The following is a 23,905-nucleotide window of genomic DNA, read 5'->3' as shown; positions in this document are numbered from 1 at the left end:
AGTGGAGAATCACATGCAGAAATGTGGTCAAGAAGGTTTTTTTCGCTTAACTTTTGTGGAACCCAAACATCAAAGCGATGAACACAACCAAGCTCGTGCAAATGATTTTCAACACTTGATTTGGGTGTTTGAATAAGTCAGCTCTCTCCCACGTAATACAACGTTGATTTTTCTCAATTAATGTCTCGATTTGATCGCTATCAACTTCAACTGGTCTACCCAACCGTGGAGCATCGCCCAGCGAGAAATCTCCAGCACAAAACTTCACAAACCACTTTTGACACGTTCGATCAGTCATAGCACCTTCTTCATACACTGCACAAACCTTTTTTTGCGTTTCAGTTGGTTTTTACCTTTCTTGAAATAAGAAAGCATAATATGCTGAAAATGTTGCTTTTTTCCTTCCATCTTCAATATTAAAATGGTTACACAAAAATTCACCAATTTTGATGTCTTTTTTTTTTAAATGCATGCAAATATGACAGCTGTCACAATACAATCTAACAAAGTTGTTTCAAATGAAGTTAAAGACAACTAAGTGGGACTTCCCTGGTGGTCCAGTGGTAAAGAATCCGCCTTCCAATGCAGAGAATGCAGGTTCGATCCCTGGTCAGGGAACTAAGATTCCACATGCCGCAGGGCAACTAAGCCTGCGTGCCACAACTACTGAGCTTGCGCGCCTCAACTGGAGAGCCTGTGTGCCACAAACTACAGAGCCCACATGCTCTGGAGCCCGAATGCCACAACTACAGAGCCCACGCACCTTGGAGCCCACGCACCACAACTAGAGAGAGAAAAAAACCCACATGCCACAACTAGAGAGAAGCCCACGCACCGCAGCAAAGAGCCCACATGCTGCAACGAAAGATCCCGCATGCCTCAACAAAGATGCCATGTGCCACAACCAAGACCCGATGCAGCCAAAAATAAATTTTAAAAATAAATAAATAATAAATCTTAAAAAAAGGAAAACAAAAAACTAAGTGCCAACTAGAGCCATCTTATGGAAAAAACCGAACGAACCTTTTGGCCAACCCAATACATTCCTGAATGTGATTTAATGAGAGGGAAACAGCATCCCCTAGGTAGTATTCTTTCTAAAATGTTTAACCTGAATCTTATAGTGAGGAAACAATCAGACAACTCCATGTATGGGACACTCTACAACACAGGTGTCCTGGATTCTTCAAAACTGTTAGCATTATGAAAAACACTTAAAAAAAAAAAAAAGGCAGGGAGATAGTTCTAGATTAAGGGGATTTAGAGACATGAGAACTAAACGGGAGGCGTGATCCTTGTTTGAATCATGGATTAAAAAGAAACAACCATGAAAGACTTTTTCTGAGACTGTTAGGAAATTTGAATGCTGACTAGATATTAGAAAATATTATTGTATCAGTGTTACATTTCTTTGGTATGATAATGGTTTATGGCTAGAAAAGGGAATTTCCTTGTTCTTAGGAGGTGCAAGCTAAAATACTTAGGGGTAAAGTGTCATGATGTCTGCAATTTACTGTCAAATGGTTCAGCAAAACAAAAGATTAAATAGAGAGAGAAAGAGAAAGCAAGTGAAGCACAACGTTAACAAGTGGTGAATCTAGGTAAAGAGTATATGAATGTTCATTCTTTCCAGCTTTAGTATAGGTTTGGAATTTTTCAAAATAAAAAGTGGAAGGGAGAAGGAAAGAACACAACCAAACTGGTGTAAATGATTTTCAGTGCTTGATTCGGATATTTTGAGTATGTCAGCTATCTCCCACGTGGTATAACGTTGATTGTTCTCAATTAATTTCTCGATTTGATCTCAATCCTACAACAAAATTTACAATTTCAAAATTCAAAGTTGAAAGCTATATCTCCCGGGGTGGGTAAAAAACCTCCAATTTTTCTTACCCTAACTGTATTTTTGTGTGTATTGATATGTTAATAATGCTTTGGCCCTATTTCCTAAACATATACTTAAGTCAGGCTGAGCATACTCAGATTGAACAAGATATCAGGAAGGAATCCATCAGAAAGGGAAGGGAAGGGAAGAGAGCTGAGTGGAATGGAACAGAAGGGAAGGAGCAGTATGTATGTATAGTTTGCTACCATTTCTATATAAAATAACCTATATGTGTACAAACATACACACACACACACACACCATGGAAATCCTCCTTGCCTAGTTCATTTTTTAAAATTATTAACTGTCACAGAGCTATGTGTCTCACCCTTATCACATTATTTTGTAAACAGTTGTGTGTTTCTTCAAGTAGCCCTTAAGATCTCTGAGAACAGGGACCTTGTCTTAGTTGCTGGTGCATAACACACACTCAAATATGTTTTAATGAATGAATGGACAAGTGAGTTCAGAATAAGCATGTAAGCAGGCTGGAACAGACAGCAGGACTGGGGAAGCAGAGGCTGGTATTTTGGTGGGGAGGGCAGAGCCAGGCCACAGACCAAAGGATGCTGGAGACTCCTTGCTTTTGCTGGGTTAGGAGGTGGGCAGCCATGGTCCCGTTCTGCCCTGCACTGTGGTTACCCACACTTCCTTCCACTTCCCTTTACTGGACTGTAACGCTTGCAGGGTGAGAAGTGTACCAGCTCTGTCCCTGCACTTCCTGACACCAAGCACAGTGCCAGGCACAGAGCGGGTGACCGGTTGAGGAAGCTTTCACGAAGAATGAACTGCAAGGCCTTGAGTAGGTGGGATTTACTGATCACGCCCTTCGCTGTCAACCAGCTTAGTCTTTGTTATAAAAGCTGCAAAGCAGGCTGAGTGTAATGACGTTGATATTTAACCTTATCTTTATTTTTGGCTTGACTTGTCTAACTGGTTCCACTCAGTTGCACTGTTTACCTACTCAGCTGTGAAAGCCACAGCACTCGGCAGCAACGGTGACCTTCTCAGCAGCTAGAGAAGGCCGCGTATTTTTTTTCATTTAGACGTCATGCTTGGAAAATAAGCAAATAAACTTCCGACTAGCCTATGTGCCTAAAATCGCTCCCAACGGCCCCTGCCATCAAAGGACTGGCCAAGGCAAAGGGGCAACAGGTAGCGGCAGCAGCAGTGCATGTCCGTGCTGTGCCAGGCCCTGCGCCACACTCCCCAGAGACACTGTAACCATGGACTCTCCTGACGGCCACTGAGTAGACACTCCTGCCCCTTATTGACTGACTCATCCAAGTCCAGAGCCAGAAAGCAGCAGGGCTGGGCCCACACCAGCCCATCGCCAGCGCTCAGGCTCTTACCCGTTATTCTCAGCAGCTACCCAGCTGGCAAACCTCAGCCAACAGGCCACATGCACCTGTTTTTGTAAATAAAATTTCCTTGGAACACAGCCACACTCACTCATGACAAATCGTCTACGGCTGCTTTCACACTTCAACAGCAGAGCTGAATTGGGACTCTGTGGCCCACAAAGCCTAAAATACTTACTATCTGGCCCTTTAAAGGAAAACTGTGTCAACCCCTGGTCTGTAAAATCTAAGCAGAGACCCTGTGGCCTCAATCATGGGATAGGGTGATGTCTACTCAGATGAAAATACCTTTCATGGGCCCCACGATGAAATAATTGGCTGCCCACACGGCACACTTAGGGTTTCACTTTTAGACAAAGAAATAGCATCATTTCCTCACTGCTTCATGTTCCAGAACCAATTTCTTGAGTGCTACAAGTTTGCTATGTGGAAAGGAGATGGAGGAAATTGGATTTCATAGTCCTCGGCTCACACCTCCAACATAAGCACAAGCCTTGGCCAGAAAATACCAGATGAACCCGATCCTTCTACCCCACCCCCTAAGTTACTGAGGCAGCCAAGCCAGATGTTCCTGCACACTGAGTAAAGGGGGGAGCCCTTTACTGGCAAGGGGAAAGGTCCAACAGCTCACGGGATCCCAACCAGGGATTCAACCCGGGCCATGGCAGTGAAAGCCCAGAGTCCTAACCACTAGGCCACCAGGGAACTCCCAACAAGCTCTTGAATAGTAATGAGTAAGGGTCTCCCCATCGGGGTGGGGGTTCATTAATAAAGACCAGGGGCCTGGGTGGCAGACACAGTCAGCTTCAAATCACAGAGCTGTCTATTGTCAATAAGCCTTAGTCTCCTCCTCTCCAAATAGCCTTGAGAGCTGTTGTAAGCATTAGAAGTGATATGCAAAACAGTATGCTGGGTAAAAGAAGTCAGGCACAAAAGCATGCACACACCAGGATTCCATTTATACAAAGTTCAAAAACTGGCAAAACTGATCTACTGTAAAGTCAGAATAGTAGTTTGGCTTCTCGGGATGGTGGGCAGTGACTGGAAGGACGGCCTGGAGCTCCGTCTCTTGATCTGGATGCTGGCTTTGCGGGTGTTGCACTTTGTAAAAAGTTGAGCCATGCACTTTGTATTTGCTCATGTCTCTGAGCTTACTCCAAGCTCACTTACTCTGAGCTTTTTTTCAACGATGTGTGAAATAGTCACAGTGATCAGCCAAGATAGGTTTTTGGTCCTAGCGTGGTGGTACTCCCGTCATAGGCACTTACTGAACTGCGCTCTCCAAAGGAGAGCAGTAAGAAGAGTAACACTGACTCAGGGGCCCAGGCCACATCATTGTCTGCAGGCTGAGGATGTGGCAACTCGAATGCTGACCTCAGAGTGTGGCGGGGCTGCCAACAGCTCGGCCTAAGCACAGGATGTACTTCCTTGGGCGCTGGATGATGCCTCAGCAGCAAGCACTAAAGCCCAGCCTACTGGCTGAGGAGCTCCTGCCCACACCCCAGACCGACCACTGGTGCTGGCGGGAGAGGCTAGGAATTCAGACAGGAGAACCTGCAACACGAATGATCCCAGGAGACAAGGTCCAATCCCTTCCAGGAGATAAAATATCAGAATTTGTCCCCTGATGAGAGTTTTAGGAGATATAAGTACATAAAAATGTGATCATGCAGAGAGAAACTAACCTGTTCTTCTCACTATAACACATACTTGGGACTAATCTAATTTTTTGAAGAAACTCAACCAATTTCTTCCTGACCTGTATCTAACATGTGGCCATTTCCCCGTTAGTTCTTACTCTGAGAAGCCTCAATAGTGTTTCATAAGAAGGCATGGAATTCTTGAGAAGTAGAAAGACATTTATCAGCTAGGAAAGCAAAGATTCCGAAAAGTCCAATAACCAGCAACTCAGTGGCAAAACTGCAGTAGAACTCAGTAGTCATATCTCTTCTCCTTGCAGTGTGTTTGTCCTGGAAGGTTGCTTACCCTGCCCCTGGGTCAATGAGGCTGCCCATGGTGACAGCTGAACTTCGGGTCTGCAAAGGGTATGCAAAAAACAGGCTATCTGCTCACAGGGTTAGCTCTAACCCTGCGACACCTCCCATAGGAAAGAATCAGATGCCTGGGAGGGGCTTGCTTCTCTGTGTTTTCCCTCTAACTGGGCAGGGGTGAGCAGGGGAGAGGGGAGGAAAGTCCTAACCAAAGAGCTAGTGATTTTGTGATTCCTACCACATCCACTTGTCCTCTCTCAAATAACAGGAATTTTTAAACAAAAACTACATGGAGGAAAAACAGGAGAAAAAATGGCAAAGATCCATGCCTCCCTCCGACCTCTAGTTCCCACATTTCTCCTTATTCTCTGGAAAAATATTAAAACTATCCCCATAATATCAGCTGGCTCAGGGCAGAGTCAGGCCCCAGTCTGCCTCTTCATTCCCTCGGGGAACGTCTGCTGAGCACCTCCTAGTGCCTCCCAGGGCTCTGTGTCAGGACTATGCGTGACACAGAGATGGCTAAGGTACCCTCACAGCCCTCAAGGAGCTTGAGCATAGTGAAGGGGATGAGTCGTGGGCAAAAGCAAGTGCTCTTGGAGGAAGAATAGCACCTGAGCCCTCAGAGAGGCCCAGATGGTGCTGGGGGTGCTGGCGACACAGAGACAGCTACCACCCTCAGCTCCTGCCTGGCACAGAGCCGCAGGTCACGCCAACCACCCAGACCAATATGGGGTCCGGGAAGAGCTTCCCCTTGAGAAAGGTCAATGGTTACATGTATCACCTCATTTCATCCTCAGAACAGCTCTATAAGATAGATACTACACTATCATTACCCTACTTCACAGATGAGAAAACTGAGACTTAGGTTCTTTTATTCATTCCTTCAACAAATATTTTTTGGTATCTACCATGGACCTGACACCACTCTAGCAGCAACCATAAGATAGTCAAAATTCCTGACTATACATGGTGTATACATTCTGGTAGGAGATAAATAACTGGCCCAAGATCAATCACTCAGCTTGTTAAAGTAGTGGAGCCAGAATTGAATTCAGTTCTTCTGGCTGCAGAACCTATACTTTCAAACTTCCAACAAGCAAGCTGCCTGGGCCCAGCCACAGACACTTAAAATCATCATTAATAGTAAGATACCACATTTCTTCTATTTTAATATGCATAGTTTTAAGATGCATCTGAAACCTGGCTGCATTTTATAATATATGTTGAAAGAAACCTGTGGGCTGCTGGTAGAGAAGTAAGTCATAATATAACTGATACTGCGGTTCAAGTGTAAATTTCGCTAAATACAGGTCATTTGACTGCCGACGCAATTGAATTTTCTGCAAATGTTAACATTAAATCAGTTGGATTTTAACTTAAACGAAGATCCCTGATACTACTTCAAATACACTCAAAAAATTTCACTATATCGCAAGAAAAAGCTATTGTGCATGCAAGCGATTATGCCTATCACACGCAATGTAATTAAAGGGAGTAGAAATCACCAAACCTCTTGGAACAGATCACAGAATTTTCAGAGCCTTAAGGGCTAGTGTTCAAATGACAAACATCTAATTGTCAAAAGCTTCCAGCTATTTAACTTCCAGCAATATGTGAGCAATTAAGGGGAAAAAAAATATATGGGTTTTGCCAAAGAGAAAATGCAGGCCAAACCCCACTATTCATTAATAAGACTCAAAATTACATAGCTAACCTTAAACATACCAAAGGGTTCAAGATCATGAGTAATATACTTTCTGAAAAGCATCACATAACTCTGAAGTTACACATAACTTCTGAGAACCAAACATGATACACAACATCAATAATGTGAAAAATACCTACCCTCCAAACTGATTCTACAGAAAGAGGAACCCATATGTAAGCATATGAATAAATGAAAGTCACTATAGACAAGTTTTAAGAGTGTACATCTATTGTCATGTTTCTTTGTTTCTGGAAAGATGCAATTAACACCATGATTTGTTTCACCATTACCAATGGCAAATCAATACCATTACCATTATCACTGGTACCTCCAAATAGAGAACTGTGATAATTACAATGATAGCTGCCATTTATTGAGCACCTATCAAACACCGTATTTGATTTTTTTTCACCCATTATCTCTAATCCTCAGGATTAAGGGAGGCACTCGTAGTATTTCAGTTTTACATGTAAGTAAATTATGGTTCAAAGAAACCAGTGACTTCTCAAGGTCATACAGTCAGTAAGCATCAAGCTGAGTGTGGAACCAGTTCTGCCCAAGTCCAAAACCCAAGTGGTTTCCAGGGCACTATAATGCCTCTCCCTACTAACAACCCACCTCCACCCCTGTCCTGGCATAGCACGCATAGATAAGCCCTCACCTAAAACTTACTATGATCTCAGGGAAGGATGGGCCAGGATGAATTTAAGATAGAAGGGTCTCCCTCTCAATCCAACACCCTAAGTTGATTCAACTCCTGCTACTTATGTGCCTGCTTCCATTTTCTCAAACTACACTTAAGGACATGATCAAGCAGACCCTAAACTGGCCAACAGCCCAACATTCACAGAGCCAATTGACTGGTTCATTCCTTCAAATTGTGCCAATTTGGTAGCACAGTCCAGAGAAGAAAGTACACAAGCTTAGCAAGAAGCGAGGAAAGCCTCTCCATTTGTGAGGCTGGGGCAGGAAGGGGCCTGTGGCCTGGCCAGAAGCATTCTTTCCCCTGGAGGTGCTGTTTCACATCAGCTAATGGAAGCAGAGACCTCCCTAAGCCTACGGGAGGGTCCAGCTTGTGCCAGTCACCTTCTGGGGATCTCCCTGAAGTCTCAGGACAGCCCATAGTTCCAACTGACAACTGCTCTTCTTCTTGATGAAACTTCTGCAGGACAACAGGCAAGGGCTTGTGAATTTCACACCCATTCTCTGGACATATATCTTTGGATGCAGTCTCATCTACAACATAAAATCCTTCTCAAGGGCTTTTTCTTGAATATTCCCTCAGGAAAGGGCCTCAAGCTTGGATGCTAAGATTGGACTAGGATAATTCAAGAAACATTTACTGAGCATCTCTGAGGATGCAGAGGTGAATAAGGTGTGGTCCCTACCATCAGGGAACTCACAAGTGAGTGGAGGAGGAAAGACCAGCTCAGAACTAACTACAATATAAAGCAGAACAAGGTTAAGTGTTATCCCAGAGGAAAAAGGGATTAATTCCAGAAGCACAGTCAATAATCAATTCAGCTAACACTGACTAGGCACCCACTAGGTAGCAGGTACTATACTAGGCATTGTATATGCCTTATCCCATTCAATCCCCACAACCACCCTGTGGAACATGTTCTATTACTACCCAGACTTTACAAATGAGGAAATAGATGGAGAAGCAAAATATCTTGCCCAAGGTCACATAACTGATTTGTAAATACTAGAGATGAGATTTGGACCCCAGTGGCCAACATGGAAGCGTATGTTATTTCCAGTATAGTAGACTGAATCGCCTGGAGTAAAGAAATTCTTCCTGGTAGAAGAAAAATCTGAACTGTTTGGGAATTCAACCAGATGAAGAGGAAAGTAGAGAATATTCCTAGCAGAGGGTCCGAGATAAGGAAGGCCGGGAAGTAGGATAGATCAGCAGTCACAGGTCAGCTAAAGCAGGGGCAGAAGTCAAGCTTCTAATACAGAGGAAGAGGTGTGTGGTCAGTGAGTCAGGGGACTGGGGTCAGGAGACCTGGGTTCTAGTCCTGGCTTGGCCACCGAAAAACTGTGTGTGACCTTCAGCAGTTTCTATCCCCTCTCTGGGGCTCGGTTTCCTCATCAGTAAAAATTCCAATTCCCTATCGGAGTAGATGTTCCCCAAAGGTCTGCTCTGGCTTAAATGCTCAGTGATACTCACAAGAGGCCGTGTGGGACTGTGGTTAAGACCAGGTGACATGTAAACCAGCTGAGTGACCTTGAACAAGCTAATTAAATCCTCTGAGTCTGTCTCCTCATCTGTAACGTGAGGACAACGGCGATGCCTGCTTCACAGGGCTGAGGTGAAGGCTGAGTGAACTTAGCACAGGGTTTGGCAAACTATAAACGTTTAAGAAATGGAGGCAGCTTTGTCGCCATCATCATCATCACCATTGCTCCTTCTTTAAAGGGTCCATAAAGTGAATGTAGTGGTCATGGGCCAGAAAGCCTTTTTTTTTTTAAAAAAAAAAAGGGACAAAAAAATAAGATCTTTTTTTTTTATTTGAAAAAGAGAAAAGGTCTCATTGAACCACAAGTCCTTCCCATGACCACCTCACGAGAGAGGCTCCTGTTTCAAAGAAGGGCCATGTCATACCTTCTCTTCTGAAGAAACGGTCAGCTTGTCACTGGATATCAAGCTGCACACCTGGTCCAGACTTAGGCTAAGAAATTCTTCCCCCAGCATCACCTCTGGAAAGTGCTGCTCTGTTCCAAAAAAAGCAGAAGTTCAGAAAACAAAGTTATAACACACTCCTGCCCTTCCATGAACCAAGGCCACGACAACCTGTGGGATTCAGAGCAGAGTCCTGGGAGCTCTGGGGGAGGCAGGAGGCAGAGAGAAAGGCAGACATCCCGGCTGGAGGGAAACCAGCCTCTTAATTCAGCAGCAAAGGCATCCCCCTGTGTGACCCTCTGTCCTGGACATCATCACAGAGGAAAATGGGGCAGAGAGATGCAAGGTTATATTTTTTCCATGCTCCATGAGATTAATAATGGTGTTGCAGAGAAGCCTCACAGGGGCCTGCCTACTTAATTGAGCTCATTTCCCCTCAAGGCACAGGCTGGCAGAGTTGCAGACGGTGCCCCCTGTAGCTCAGCCAAACAAAAGTGGGTCAGAACTGCTGTGTCGCTCAAAGTCTCTGGGGTTCTGGTAGGAAGTCAACGTTAGAAGACTGGCAGAAGGGTTCATCCCATCTTGCCCAAGTCAAGCCTGCTATAGTGAGAATCTGGTTCACAAGAAGGCTCAACTAAGCTTTTGTCCAGGTGTGGCACCAACACAGCTGGCACCACCACCACTGGGAACAGTCCACAGCGGCTGAGCCTATAGAGGCTATAAGACGGAGAGGAGTTCGGGGACAACTAGAACAAGATAAAACTCACAGGCCCGAGGACCACACAAGGGAAATGCCAAGGACAATTCCTACCCTGACATTCGCCCAGGCCGCCATCCGGCTATTACAGAGGCATTTGCCAGTGAAAGAGCATGCACTTCAGAAAGAAGGACCTAGATTCAAGTCCCGGCTTTGCCATTTATGAGTTGTGTCTTTGAGCCAATGGCATCACCTCCCTGGGTCTCATTATCCCCATCTGTACAGTGGAGGTAAAAACCACGTCTCACTCCCTCCCATGCTCTGATGAGAGAGGAACTGAGAACGTGTTTTGCAAGCGCCTTGAAGGTGAACCAGCCCAAGGGCTGACAATTCCTGGTGTAGCAGACTCTGGAGGTCACAGCGTCCTTTGTCATGTGCCCCAGACCTTGCTCCTTCCTCGGTTCTCACAACCCTGCACCATTGCCCCAGGAGCATCTGTGCTCCTTGCCCTCCAGACCTCTCCCCTTCCTTCTGTGGTGGCCCCACTCTGCCCTGAGAGCTTCTTGGATAATTCCAGAAGCTCCCTACCCCCCACTTGGCCTGGCTGGCCCCTGGAGTGAGATTCTGAGTCCCTCCATGCCTGGGAGGCTGCTGAAACATCAACTCTGCCGCAGCTGCACAATGAAAAGGAAAATCAGAGCATGCTAATCACACTCATCAACTTCTTAAAAACCAAACAAACGAAGAACTTAAGGTTTAAATAATTTCTTGCAAAAATCATTTTTAACTTTTTATGTTGTAAGAATTTCAGATCCAGAGAATTCCCGTATGCCTTTCATCCAGATTTCCTGAATGTTAATACTTTCCTCTCAATGACTGAGTTATAAATAATCTTTTCCATCTTCCACTGGACAAAAAGGCCTCCCCACTTACTCCCCAGCAGCCTAATGATATAACTGAAGCCACAATTAAAGCTCACCCATCCTGAGGCTCAGGGATGCTTGTACAAGACAAGACAAATTTAAAAGTCAGATCTTTTACAAATGGAAGCAGCCGTCAAAACGTAAGAAGCTGGTCTTACTTCTCTATATGTCAACAGAAAAAAGCCTTTAGTTAAAGCATAGATTTTAAGTATGACATTCAAAGCACCTCCCTAACTATGGGAATATTTGACTAGATAGTTATTTTTAAAGTGTCCATTCCTAAAGATTTTTAAATAAAAGCAAGTGAACAATTTTCTTTGGACAATGGGAATTCATTCTTGGCCCGGAGGCTTGGAAAGTAACAGGATTCTCCCTATACACTCTTTCTAGCCCAAGAAGTCTTTGGACCAGAGTCTCCCAATGTGTTGGCAACACCCAAGAAACAGCAGAGAGAAAACTGACAAAGTATAGGACAGGGAGGCTCTGTGGACCAGCCTCGGCTGAGCTCAGCAGGTGAGTCAGGCAAACCAGTGCCTACATCCCTGTGGCCCAGAGCCATACCTGGTCTTCCCACCTTTATCTTTGGTTGACTGAAAAACCTAACATTTGGAGGAGTGAAAAGAACAGGAGGAGGTGAGAAAGTAAAATTCTGAGCTGTAAGGAATTCTTCCTCAGAGCTCAGAAAGCCAAAAGTAGATGAGCTTGGGTTTTGAAAAGGAGGAAAATAGAAGTGCAGTGATGTGTATCCTAGGTGACTTGGTGAACAAACCAGAAGTCCTCAAAGATAAACCAAGGCAGGAAGTAGTCAGCCCCCCACGCCTCCCCATCTTTCACACTCTGGGGCACTGCAGGATGTGAATCTGGGTCCCTTCTCTCTGAAGTCAGCTGCTTATTTGCCCATCAAGAACCTCCCACTGAAAACCTTCAGAAATCCTCCCAGGAAGGAGCATCTGGTGGGGAGGAGGCAACAAGGGAGGTATTGGGCAGGAGCTTCTCACCCAGGGCTGGCACCCCGAGATCCAGGAGATTTGCGAGGCATGAGCAGGAGGACACAAAGAAGGGGGCCCAGACAGAAACTCCTTCCCTTCCCCCTTTGGTCTGAGGACACAGGGCCCAGAGTCTGGGGACCAGAGCTCCCTTTCTGTTAGCAACACTCAAGACACAACAGGATAGAAAACACAGGAACAGGATGCTCTGGCTAACTCAATCTCCTGGGAAACAGGAGTTCCCCAGAAGACTTTGTACTCAAGTCAGCGCTCTTCCCAGCCTCTTCCTGGAAAGAACCCACTATGCTACCAGAAGATACCGCCCTGAGAATCAGCTTCTACCTTTAACACTTGTTTGTTTGTTTGGAGTTTTTTTTCATTTGTTTTGCTTTGCTGTGAATGTGTTAAGGGAGAATGTAGTGACAAACTGTGGCTAACAATCAGAAGACCTGGGCTCCAGTCCCAGCTCCACCTCTTACCGTCACTGCTTCCCAGGCCTTGGCTTCATGAATCATAAAATGGGATGGTAATGCCTGACCTCAGTCTCCAGGTTGTTCTGAAGTTCAAAAATGATACTATGTATTAGCCCATTTTGAGATCTATAGGAAACTCTTTAGAAATGAAGGAGGAATATTAAGCGCCCAGGTTCCTGAGTCACGAAGTCCAGTTCTGCGGGCAGCACTGCTCTCCAACAGAGAAGCGTTTCCACAGCATCAGAGTCATCCTTTGAGACTGCAGGTCCTGCAGGCAAGGCTGTGGACCTCAAAGGTCTTAAGAGACCCACTTTATTCCACTGAGTTCCACAAACTTTCTAGTGATATAAGTTACTCAATTTCTTCAGATGAGAATACTGAAGGCTTCAGTATTCTCATCTATTAAATAGAGCAAATAATAGCACCTATCTCATAGAGGTGTTATGGGCATTAGATAAGCAAATATATGTAATTCACATTTCCTGAGACCGTTGTAAGTGCTCAATAACTGTTCATACATGATGTGCCAAATACAGTGTTTCTTCAAAAATGAAGAAAGCAGAGCCGATGTCTACAAGGAGGCCACTGGCTTACAAAAGGGTAAAACAAGGCACCAGCAACTTCAACCCAAAGTCCACAGGGCCATGACTGGGAGAGGCACTCCAAGTTAAATAAAAGCAGGCAAATTCAGAGCATGACTAGAGAACAGCAACAGCTCAGTCTAGCTAGAGGCTAGGCTGTGTCTTCATTCATCTAGCAAATATGTATAGAGCATCCTGTGCCAGGCTCCCAGAGATGCAGGAGAGGCAGGCAAGGCTCAATCTTGGGGGATGGGTGAAATATGCAGGGGCGTAGTACCTTTTAACCATGGGCTAGTCCCTTGAAGGGGGACTCTCCAAAATAAACTCTAACTTTTCTTGTCTTTTTGCTTTTTTTTTCCTTTAGGGAGGAGTGTAAACAGGAAAAAAAAAAAAAAGTCAATTAATTAACCATTCTGACTGAGAGTCCCAATTAACCAGGCTTTACTATAAGTAGCAAACACTGTTTAGGATCCAAGTTTTGGAATAGAAACAGTGAGTTGTTTAAGTTATTAGGTAATTAATTTTTCTCTTCATTTGACTAATTTTTTGCTTATGGAATATAAAGAGGGAAAACGTGATTTAAGAGATTATAATAATAACAAAAAATCATAACATTAAGAGAAAATGCAGAATACAAATTTATAGATACTGTTTGATCACAAATATGTAAGTCTAGAATTTCAGGATTAAAAGATGGCTCTTTATTTCCCCTCTGTACTCAAATAAAAATAATTATTATAAATATTTTAAAAATCCAAGTTTTGGAAACACTGCTTTGGGAAAGATCTCCAGGGTTCTCCCTACTTGCTGCAAATAATAATAAAGCCTTCCTTCTCCAAAAAAAAAAAAAATCCAAGTTTTGATTAATGAAACATTAATGGATCCGTTCCTGTCCATTTGGATGAGAAATTTTGGAGAAGGGGAGGGGCACCAGACAACTGCAAATCCTTTCCCAGGCAAGCAACACACACATATCTTCCCAATGTTGAAAGGATGAGGAAATTGGGTGGCACATTCCTAGGGAAGGGGGCATAATTGGGTCTTTTCAAGGAAGCAGGCCTGGAGAAAGTTAATGGCTTTTCCTAAAAACAGCTAACACTGTACTAGGTATTTTACGTATATTATGTCACTTATATCTTCCAAAAGCCCAGCTGAAGTGAATATCAATATCTCCATTTTACAGATGGAGAAATGGAGGCTTGGAAAGCCTAAGTTATGAGCTTAGTATCATACGGTAGTAAAGTGGTAGAGCCAGGTTTTGAAATTAAGGCTGTCTGAACATAATAACAAACATTCTGATAAGTACTATAGTCTTCAAGATAATAAAAACTTGTCCTGAGCAGGCCATTTTGGTAAAATTCAATATAGACATCAGAGCACCCTAAGAATCCCTCTTAGGGATACTGCAGAGAGAGAAAGAAACAGGGATCTAAAGATGTTTCTTTAAAAAAAATCTTAGAGTAGTAGTGTTCTAAACATTTTGGCATCAGACCTGGATTCAAATCTCAGACCCAACCCTTGGATTGAAATCTTTCTCTAATCCACCTGTCTTCCAGGCTAGATGACGTGATATTCTTCTGTGTTCCCGAAGCCACCCAAATAGGAAATTAAAATTTTCATACTGCTAGTCCACCTGTCTTACCACCTGAGGTCTTCCTCTCATACTGGGACTATGAGCCCCATGAGGGCAGGGCCTGTCTTATTTGAGTCTGTCTGTGTGAATGTGAATCCTCAGTGTCCAGGACAATGTCTGCAGGTATTGAGCTCTGAAATTACTGTGCTTCCTTGTCCATGCTTCAGGACTGCCTAGGGCTCAGGCAACCTCTCAAGCAAGTCCCAAGTCCATTCCTCCCTCTTGATGGGATGAAATACACCTAAGCCTTTGATCAGGTTCATCTAAACTACAAGCCCAGACAATAACCCATCTACGACTTCTTTGACCTGCAGAGACTAAATGAACCCAGTTATTCCAGGGCCAGTGGCCCCAGCAAAAAAGGTATGAGTGCCTCTGAATGGAACCACTGATCATGCCCCCAGGAGAGAATGGCTGACACAGGTGGACACACAAACAGAATCAAAACATTTTAGCAGGGTAAAAAAAGAAAACAGCTAATTTAAATTTCTCTCTCCATTACCCTATTTTGGGAGGGCAGAGGTAAGCTTTCTTGAATCAATATTTGGCTTTCAGGGCCCACGGTTTCCTTGCTCCAGGGAGAAGGCTCAGCTCCCACAGAGAAGTAACACAGATCTACCTTGACGTCTTCCCACAAGGGGTCACGACCACCAGCCCTCAGACTCTAAATTTCACTGACTCCACTCTCCCTGGGATGGTGGGATACAAGCTCTCTTTCCATGTCGACCTAATTCCAGAAGTATATATGTTGTACCTCCCCTTTCTCTCTATCACACACACAGAGCAAAGGGCTATATCAAAACTACCCAGTTATCAGTGCTACTGATTCAACAACAAAGTTCCCTGTTCTCCAGAGTATGGAAGGAACAGGGAAGTTTCCTAAAATCCCAACAAGGAGAACAACTAACAACAAAAAATACCTGTGTCTGCACTAATGCTTCACTTGCCACCTTCAAGGTAGAAGCAGAGGTAGGAATGAGGCAACTGCCATGGACAGAGAGGCTGAACTGGCCTGGGAAGATGTGAAAATAAACAGTGGGCTCAGAGCACAGGCCCTGGAGACAGACAGCCTCATCATGAATCTTGGCATTGCCACTCACAAACTATGTGATCTGAAGCAAGTTACTAAACTTCTCTGGGGTTTCCATTTCTTCATCTATAAGTTGGGAAAGTAATAACTACTTCTGATAGTTATGTGGCCTCTTATAGTTATGAAGTATGTAGCACCATGCCTGGCACCTTGCAAGTGTTCAGAAATGGTAGAAACTCCCACCATGATCATCACCACCATTATTACTTTATGATGCCAAGTTGGAGGCAGCAATTTCACAAGATGACCCTCAATGAGTCAGAGGTTCGTGTGTTTTAAAATGTTTTGTCACAGTTTTTTGCTGCCCTTAGTTTAATTACTTCATTCCATGGTCTCAAATGACTCCATCAATCGAAAAACAGGCCACTTCTCTCCACAAACACGTGAAATTCGATGGCTTTTCCATCCCATGGCTGGAGGGTTTCAGCTCAGCTTTGGCAGACTGATGTGAACAAAATGTCCAAAGAATTTTAATTGCCATTTCATTAACAGGGTCCCATTAATATCCCTCCCAACCAGCTCTGCTGATGGTCCAGTGCATGGCCATCCAATTACCAAACAACAAAGTCCCCATAAACCTGGGCCCAAGCCTCTGAAGTTAAATATTAATCAGTCCCTGGAAACAATAACAGTGAGATATAAGAAGTCGCAGGATACAAAATTAATACACAGATATCTCCTGCATTCTTATACACTAACAACAAAAGATCAGAAAGACAAATTAAGGAAACAATCCCATTTACCATTGCAACAAAAAGCCTAAAATACCTAGGAATAAACCTACCTAGGGAGACAAAAGACCTGTATGCAGAAAACTATAAGATACTGATGAAAGAAACCAAAGACAACACAAACAGACGGCGAGATATACCATGCTCTTGGATTGGAAGAATCAATACTGTGAAAATGACTACCCCACCCAAAGTAATCTACAGATTCAATGCAATCCCTATCAAATTACCAATGGCATTTTTCACAGAACTAGAACAAAAAATTGTATAATTTGTATGGAAATACAAAAGACTCCAAATAGCCAAAGCAATCTTGAGAAAGAAAAACGGAGCTGGAAGAATCAGGCTCCCTGACTTCAGACTATACTACAAAGCTACAGTAATCAAGACAATATGATACTGGCACAAAAACAAAAATATAGATCAATGGAACAGGATAGAAAGTCCAGAGATAAACCCACACACATATGGTCGCCTAATTTATGACAAAGGAGGACAGAATATACAATGGAGCAAAGACAGCCTCTTCAATAAGTGGTGCTGGGAAAACTGGACAGCTACATGTAAAAGAATGAAATTAGAACACTCCCTAACACCACACACAAAAATAAACTCAAAATGGATTAAAGACCTAAATGGAAGGCCAGACATTGTAAAACTCTTAGAGGAGAACACAGGCAGAACACTCTTTGACATAAATTGCAGCAAGATCTTTTTTGACCCACCTCCTAGAGTAATGGAAATAAAAACAAAAAGAAACAAATGGGACCTAATGAAACTTAAAAGCTTTTGCACAGCAAAGGAAACCATAAACAAGATGAAAAGACAACCTTCAGAATGGGAGAAAATATTTGCAAACGAAGCAAGTGACAAAGGATTAATCTCCAAAAATATACAAACAGCTCATGCAGTTCAATATCAAAAAAACAAGCAACCCAATCAAAAAATGGGCATAAGATCCAAATAGACATTTCTCCAAAGAATACATACAGATGGCCAAGAGGCACATGAAAAGATGCTCAACATCACTAATTATTAGAGAAATGCAAATCAAAACTACAATGAGATATCACCTCACACTGGTCAGAATGGCCATCACCACAAAATCTACAAACAATAAATGCTGGAGAGGGTGTGGAGAAAAAGGAACCTTCTTTCACTGTTGGTGGGAATGTAAATTGATACAGCCATTGTGGCAAACAGTATGGAGCTTCCTTAAAAAGCTAAAAATAGAATTACCATACGACCCAGCAATCCCACAACTGGGCATATACCCAGAGAAAACCATAATTCAAAAAGACACATGCACCCCAGTGTTCACCACAGTACTATTTACAATAGCCAGGACATGGAAACAACCTAAATGTCCATCGACAGAGGAATGGATAAAGAAGATGTGGTACATATATATACAATGGACTATCACACAGCCATAAAAAGGAACGAAATTGGGTCATTTGTAGACGTGTATGGACCTAGAGACTGTCATACAGAGTGAAGTCAGTCAGAAAGAGAAAAACAAATATCGTATATTAACACATATTTGGAATCTGAAAAAATTGGTATAGACAATCTTATTTACAAAGCAGAAATAGAGACACAGACGTAGAGAACAAACGTATGGATACCAAGGGGGAGGGTGTGGGATGAATTGGGAGATTGGGATTGACATATATACACTACTGATACTATGTATAAAACAGATAACTAATGAGAACCTGCTGTATAGCACAGGGAACTCTACTCAGTGCTCTGTGGTGACCTAAGTGGGAAGGAAGTCCAAAAAAGAGGGGATATGTGTATACGTATAGCTGATTCACTTTGCTGTACAGTAGAAACTAACACAACATTGTAAAGCAACTATACTCCCATAAAATTTTTTTTTAAAAAGAAAAAGAAAAAGAAACAGGCTGTGCAAAACACTAGGGTCCTTTTCCCAGTTACCCAGGAGAACTATGATACCATCAGCTGGGGGCAAGGGTCTGAGCAGTCAGCTTCTAACTATGGGGCTCACCCTCCCCCAGCCCAGAATAATATATATCACAGCAAAAATCTGGGGGCATAACCCTGAAGGGGAAACTGGACCCAGAGGAAGCAGAAGGGACTGCCACAGCAGGAAGAGAAAAGCCCATTCCAAACAGGAAATCAAATAGGGTGGAAAGAGGTCGTGCTCCAGCCCGGCAGAGTCATGCTGTGTCCACCTTCGCCAGGGGTATGAAGACTTATCAGAAGGCCATCGTCGACCTTAAAAGTAGTTCCTCTTTTAGACAGCAATTTGGCAGTATCTTTTTTTAATGCTCACTCTCTTTCAGCTACTTTATGCTGCTAAGATGGTACCCTACAGGTACAAGCTCACTATTACTTACAAAGCAGCAAGTTTACTCCAAAATATTACATAAAATAATTCTTGCTAAAGCATTTTATGTAAAAGAAAAAAACTGGTAACATTAATGTTCATCAAGAGAGGACTAGTTAAATAAATTGTAGTTCATTACAGTTCATCCCTATGATGCAGTAGACAAAAAGAGTAAGATGTAGCCATACACAAGGGTCTGCCAAGAACTCCAAGATATTGTACTAAGTAAAAAAAAAAAATTTTTTTTTAAGTATAATGAGTACAGAAGTCTTCTATTTGTGTAAGTTAAAAAGCGTTAATATATACATATTTTGTAGGGATACCCAAGAGAGTCCCCTGCTCCCTTAAGAGGGGCTGGGAGAAGATCAGCTGAGCATTTTATACCTTGTGTCCTGTTTGAAACTTTTATCACGGGTACAAGTTGCTTTTATTGAATACATTCTCTAAAGTTTTAAAATAATGGTATAGAAATATGTCTGCTAACACGGAAAGTTGTTCAGAATATACTGCTAAGATTTTTTTAGGCTGGAAAACATACACGTGGAATGAAAAAGACTGGGAAAGCTATATACCAGGGCACTGCCCGTGACTCCCTCTGGGTAGGATTGTGGCGCTTTTCCTGCTCTTTCTGCCTGTCGGCTGTTTCTGTAATAATCACAGGTGGTTTTGTATTAAGATAGCAATAACAATAGCAATAATAATAAAAACAGAAAAAGAAAGCTTATCTTAGAGAAGGAAGAGGAACAGAATTGAGGCACAGCTTGGGGCTATGGACAGGTGAAGGCAGAGGCCAGCTGGCCAGAGACTAGGGAAGAGGGGGAGGCAGGACATACCCAGCTGTGTATCTGCATACAGAGAAACCACAATCAGAAGCTCTGGAAATGGTCCTCCTCCCCCAAAGTGCACGCAGTCTGCAGCAGGGGCAGTGGTGGTGACCCGAGGAGTCCCATCTCCCCACCAGGTCCCAGCTCTGAGGCTCTCTTACTACAGACGGCGTGAGTGGCAGGGAGGCTCCAGAGCACGGCCCTGGGTGGCACCTACTTCTGCAGGGGGCTCTCCTCCTTGTCCCCCCGACCCCCAAACCATCCTGGAAACAAGGCAGGATGAACTACCCCCATCAGAGAGAGAAGAAAACAGGCCTAGGGTCACTCAGCTCCGAAGTGTCGGCTGGTGTGATCCCTGGTTCTGACCTGGAGGGTCTCCTCATAGTCTGTGGGATAAAATACCTCCTAACTCGAGGCATCGGGCCAGGGAAGGCTTTGACCACAGGGGCTGACACTGCCCCTTGTGTGTGACTCCGGCTGGTACCCACACCCCCACAGTTAAAATGGGACGAGGTGGCTGCTCTGTCTCAGCAGGCGGCAATGGCAGAGCCGCCAGGTTCCATCTCAGGTCAGGAGGTGCAAGATCAAAGACACAAAGCAGGCCCACAGCAGTGGGTGGGTGCGAGGGAGGGAGCACAGATAATCATTTTTTATTTCCTTCTCTAAGCACTGCACCATGTGAAGTCTTACCTTCACACTGCTTCTTCTGTCTTCTCATCATGGTCTTATCAACCTCTGCGTTAACACACTACCTTAAAAATATGATTTTTATTTCCCCTGCTGTGCACAGCTGACGGCTGCAAAGAAAACTATCCAGGAGCTGGTCCCAGGCTCCACAGAAGGCCTGAACGACAGGCAGAAGGCTCTCAGCCCTAAGTCACGCTGACCGAGACAGGGAAAGGAGGAGGGCTCACGCGTGCAGTGAGGGGGCTGCCTCCACGCGCTCCGGGGAGGCAGACTCCCAAGGGGGAAGAGAAGATATCCACGTCTCACTTCCCCACCCCAAGATGACTAAACACCCCACATCTAGCAGAGACAGCTGGCCGTCTGTCTACACTGCCTGGCTGTTGGGATTTGGTAACTGCGTGGCAAAGACTTCGAGGCTCACACTTCAGATGGAAAATGCCAGCTCTAGCCACCAACACTCCACAGTTACTGATTCACAGAGCCACCCTACGTCCAAACTGGGCCTGGAAGCCACAGAATGTAGCAGTTAAAAACATGGCTCTGGAGTAAACACTGTTTGGGTTTGAATCCTGTCTCTGTCTCTTCCAGATGACCCCAACAAATTACTTCACCCCTCTGTGCCTTAGTTTCCTCAGCTGTTGTATGCATTAAATGCACATAAAATGCTTAGCCTAGGATGTGACCCAAAGTAGAGCTCAGTAAACGCTAGCTAAAAGTAATTCACCAGGACACTGCATACACACACCCACAGTGCTGCAGAACCTGATCACTGTGCCCAGATCAGGACCCAGGAGCACCAAGACCACGATATGTTCCCAACTGCATCCTCCCCACTCTCCCACAGGTGAGTCTCACCATCAGACAGTGAAAAGGGCAAAGGGAGAAAACACAGATTTTGAAAGTAGGGGAGAGCCAGGCCAGAAGAACCTGGGAGCCTTTGTTAAAGGTGGGGTTCGCTACACGGCCCAAACCTCAGATGACCTTGTAAGCCAACTACAAAAGGATGTGATACCTGCTGTGTGCATGCAAGCACATGCACTCTATAGAAGGAGAGGGCTGGGGAGGGGAGACCAGGAAGAGAGACAGAGACCTTCTGGCGTCTAAGCACTCTCCCTTTGCCACTGCACCAGCAGATGTCCACACACTGACCTGGGCCTTGGCCAAGCTCTCAGCTCCTGCTGAAGCAAAGTCTGCACACATCCCTCAAGAAAGTGGCTGGACTAGAGAGGGCTGGACTAGCGACGGCTCCCTGAGAACAGAAAGGAAGTGGGGTACAATGCTGGGAAAGGCAGACACAGGAGGGACAGCAGAGAAACAGGAGAGTTAAGGATTAGGGCCAGGAAGAGTCAGAGGAATTCAGAATTGGGGTGTCTGGGGAATGTCCTTCACAAAAATCATCATCATTGACATCATCCTAACAACTGGTCCCGTTTGTGCCCTCAGAAACAGACCTCAGGAAGAAATGAGAGTCTGTGTAGGCTCCTGGGGTCTGGGGCTTGATGAGAGCAAAAAAGGATGCTGGAAAACGGAAGAAATGCTTGGTGACTTGTGGATCAAGGGGCTAACACAGCACAGGGAGCTGGCAGGTGGGCAGCCAGCAGGTCCTCAGTTAACTTCCAGACATTAGCTGGACATGAGACACAGAACAGACAGCAGCTATGCTGGCGTTTGTTTGGGCAGGGGGAAGAATGAGGGCTTTACTGCAAGGGAAGGAGGTAGCCGTGACTGAATCTATTGATTCATATGACCAGATCTGTTTCCTAGGTCACTCATGACCTTCGTCCTCAAGTTGAAATAAATACCAATGAAGACTTCTTTCCAGCTAAACATGGTGGGCTGAACATTCGTGTTCATCACTACTCCCTCCGAAAACCCCATTAAAATAGCAAGATGACAAGCTCTAGCAGGGAGAATGTCGCCAAGAAAAATAAAACGGACTCAACAGATTATCTGATATACTGAGAAGACCGTTCAGTGTATCTGTCTTACAAGAGTTCGTGGTTGTAGCAGTCACTGTGTAAAAGAAAAAGCATTTTATTAACTGCCTTACTGAATAAAAAGTTTTCTGATAAAAAACTAATTATAACTTATCTCAGCTGTAGAAATGATGTTAGAATAAAGAGAGGGGAACAGTGTATGTATATGAGGGGGACGTCTATGAAAGCACAATTATTCTCCTGTGAGAAGTCAACAGATAACATCTAAAACTAGTAAATCCAAAAATAGTGGTACAAACATTTTATTTAGGTTAATAGAGGTAAATATCAGACAAAGCAGCTTTTAGCTAAATCAGCACATGTATTTTAATTCTTTTAGAATTGCAAGTGAGTGGCTCTAGAGAGCAAGACTTCATGTGGAAAAGCAGAGCAGGAGACTCTTACTTATCATTATAAGCCTTGCAATAGTATTTGACTTTTCAAATCGTGGTCATAGAACACATTGATCAAAATAGAAATTTTCCTAAATGACAAAGATTTATTTCAAGACCTAGCTCAAATTACTCTTCCCCCACGAAGTCTTCTCAGATCTCTTTCCTCTTTTCTTGTGAAAATCACTGTCTGTACCATTCATCCGACAATTAATCGCATTCCACTTGGCAATGAGCTGAACTCTTCTATTGTTAATTATCTTTCCACCTGTGTCTTGTCTCCCTGACTAAATTATAACTTGTTCATAGCAGAGCGCACTTCTCATCATCGTTGAGGAGTCCACCACAGACTAGGTTATTAAATCCACAAGCTCAGAGAGGTACAGCCACCCCGCTCCCCATTACCTGCATAAGCGTTGGCCTGCTGCAGGAGGTCGGTACAGGTGTGCACGTCTGCAAACGCGCGGATACCCAGGCAATTGGTGGGATGCAACTGAGATTGCAGGAAGTCACAGCAGTTCTGGCGAACATCCATGAGCTGCAGCAAGCTGGCTGCTGGGAGCAGCACCTGGAAGAGAAGGTGACATTCTGACTTGCAGGATCCCAATGCCAGGGTCTCATCTCCCCAAAGCAGTGCTCTAATCAGACCACACCCAAGCCCAAGGTCTTTGCACGGCTCTCCACTACCTGCCCAAGTAAGTCCAAACTTCTTGGCCTAGACTTTGAGGCAAGCCCAGCCTTAGTCCCCACTACTCTCCACTTCATGGACCCTAAGCACCAACAGATTCTGTCTCCCTACAGCCCAGCAGTGCCTCCCAGTGGCTAATGTGTATATGAATTCCCCCTGGGATCTTATTAACATGCAGATTCTGACTCAATAGGTTTAGGGTGGGGCCCAAGAGCTTCCATTTCGAATGAATACCCAGGCTATGCTTGCAGCTGCTGGTCTATGAACCACACTTTGAGTAACAAGACCCTT

The 23,905-nt window shown here is 44.2% G+C and overlaps 1 protein-coding gene across 5 annotated transcripts in view; it reads right to left on the bottom strand.

The window, feature by feature from the left end:
* The window catches only part of KLHL3 (kelch like family member 3), a 123,433-nt gene that overhangs the window by 46,765 nt on the left and 52,763 nt on the right, over positions 1-23,905 (bottom strand). For all 5 annotated transcript variants that reach the window (XM_082454605.1, XM_082454604.1, XM_082454606.1 and 2 more), the window contains 2 exons: positions 23,332-23,494; positions 9,560-9,669 (listed from right to left, as the gene is read on the bottom strand). In XM_082454605.1, the coding sequence (XP_082310731.1) occupies positions 9,560-9,669; positions 23,332-23,494 (273 nt within the window). The remainder of the gene's footprint in view (positions 1-9,559; positions 9,670-23,331; positions 23,495-23,905) is intronic.

Source organism: Balaenoptera physalus (genome assembly GCF_965194825.1).
Source record: "Balaenoptera physalus genome assembly, chromosome: 3".
Classification (NCBI taxonomy): Eukaryota; Metazoa; Chordata; class Mammalia; order Artiodactyla; family Balaenopteridae; genus Balaenoptera; species Balaenoptera physalus.
The sequence above is the reverse complement of the archived record's forward strand: the minus strand, read 5'-3'. Positions and strand labels throughout refer to the sequence as shown.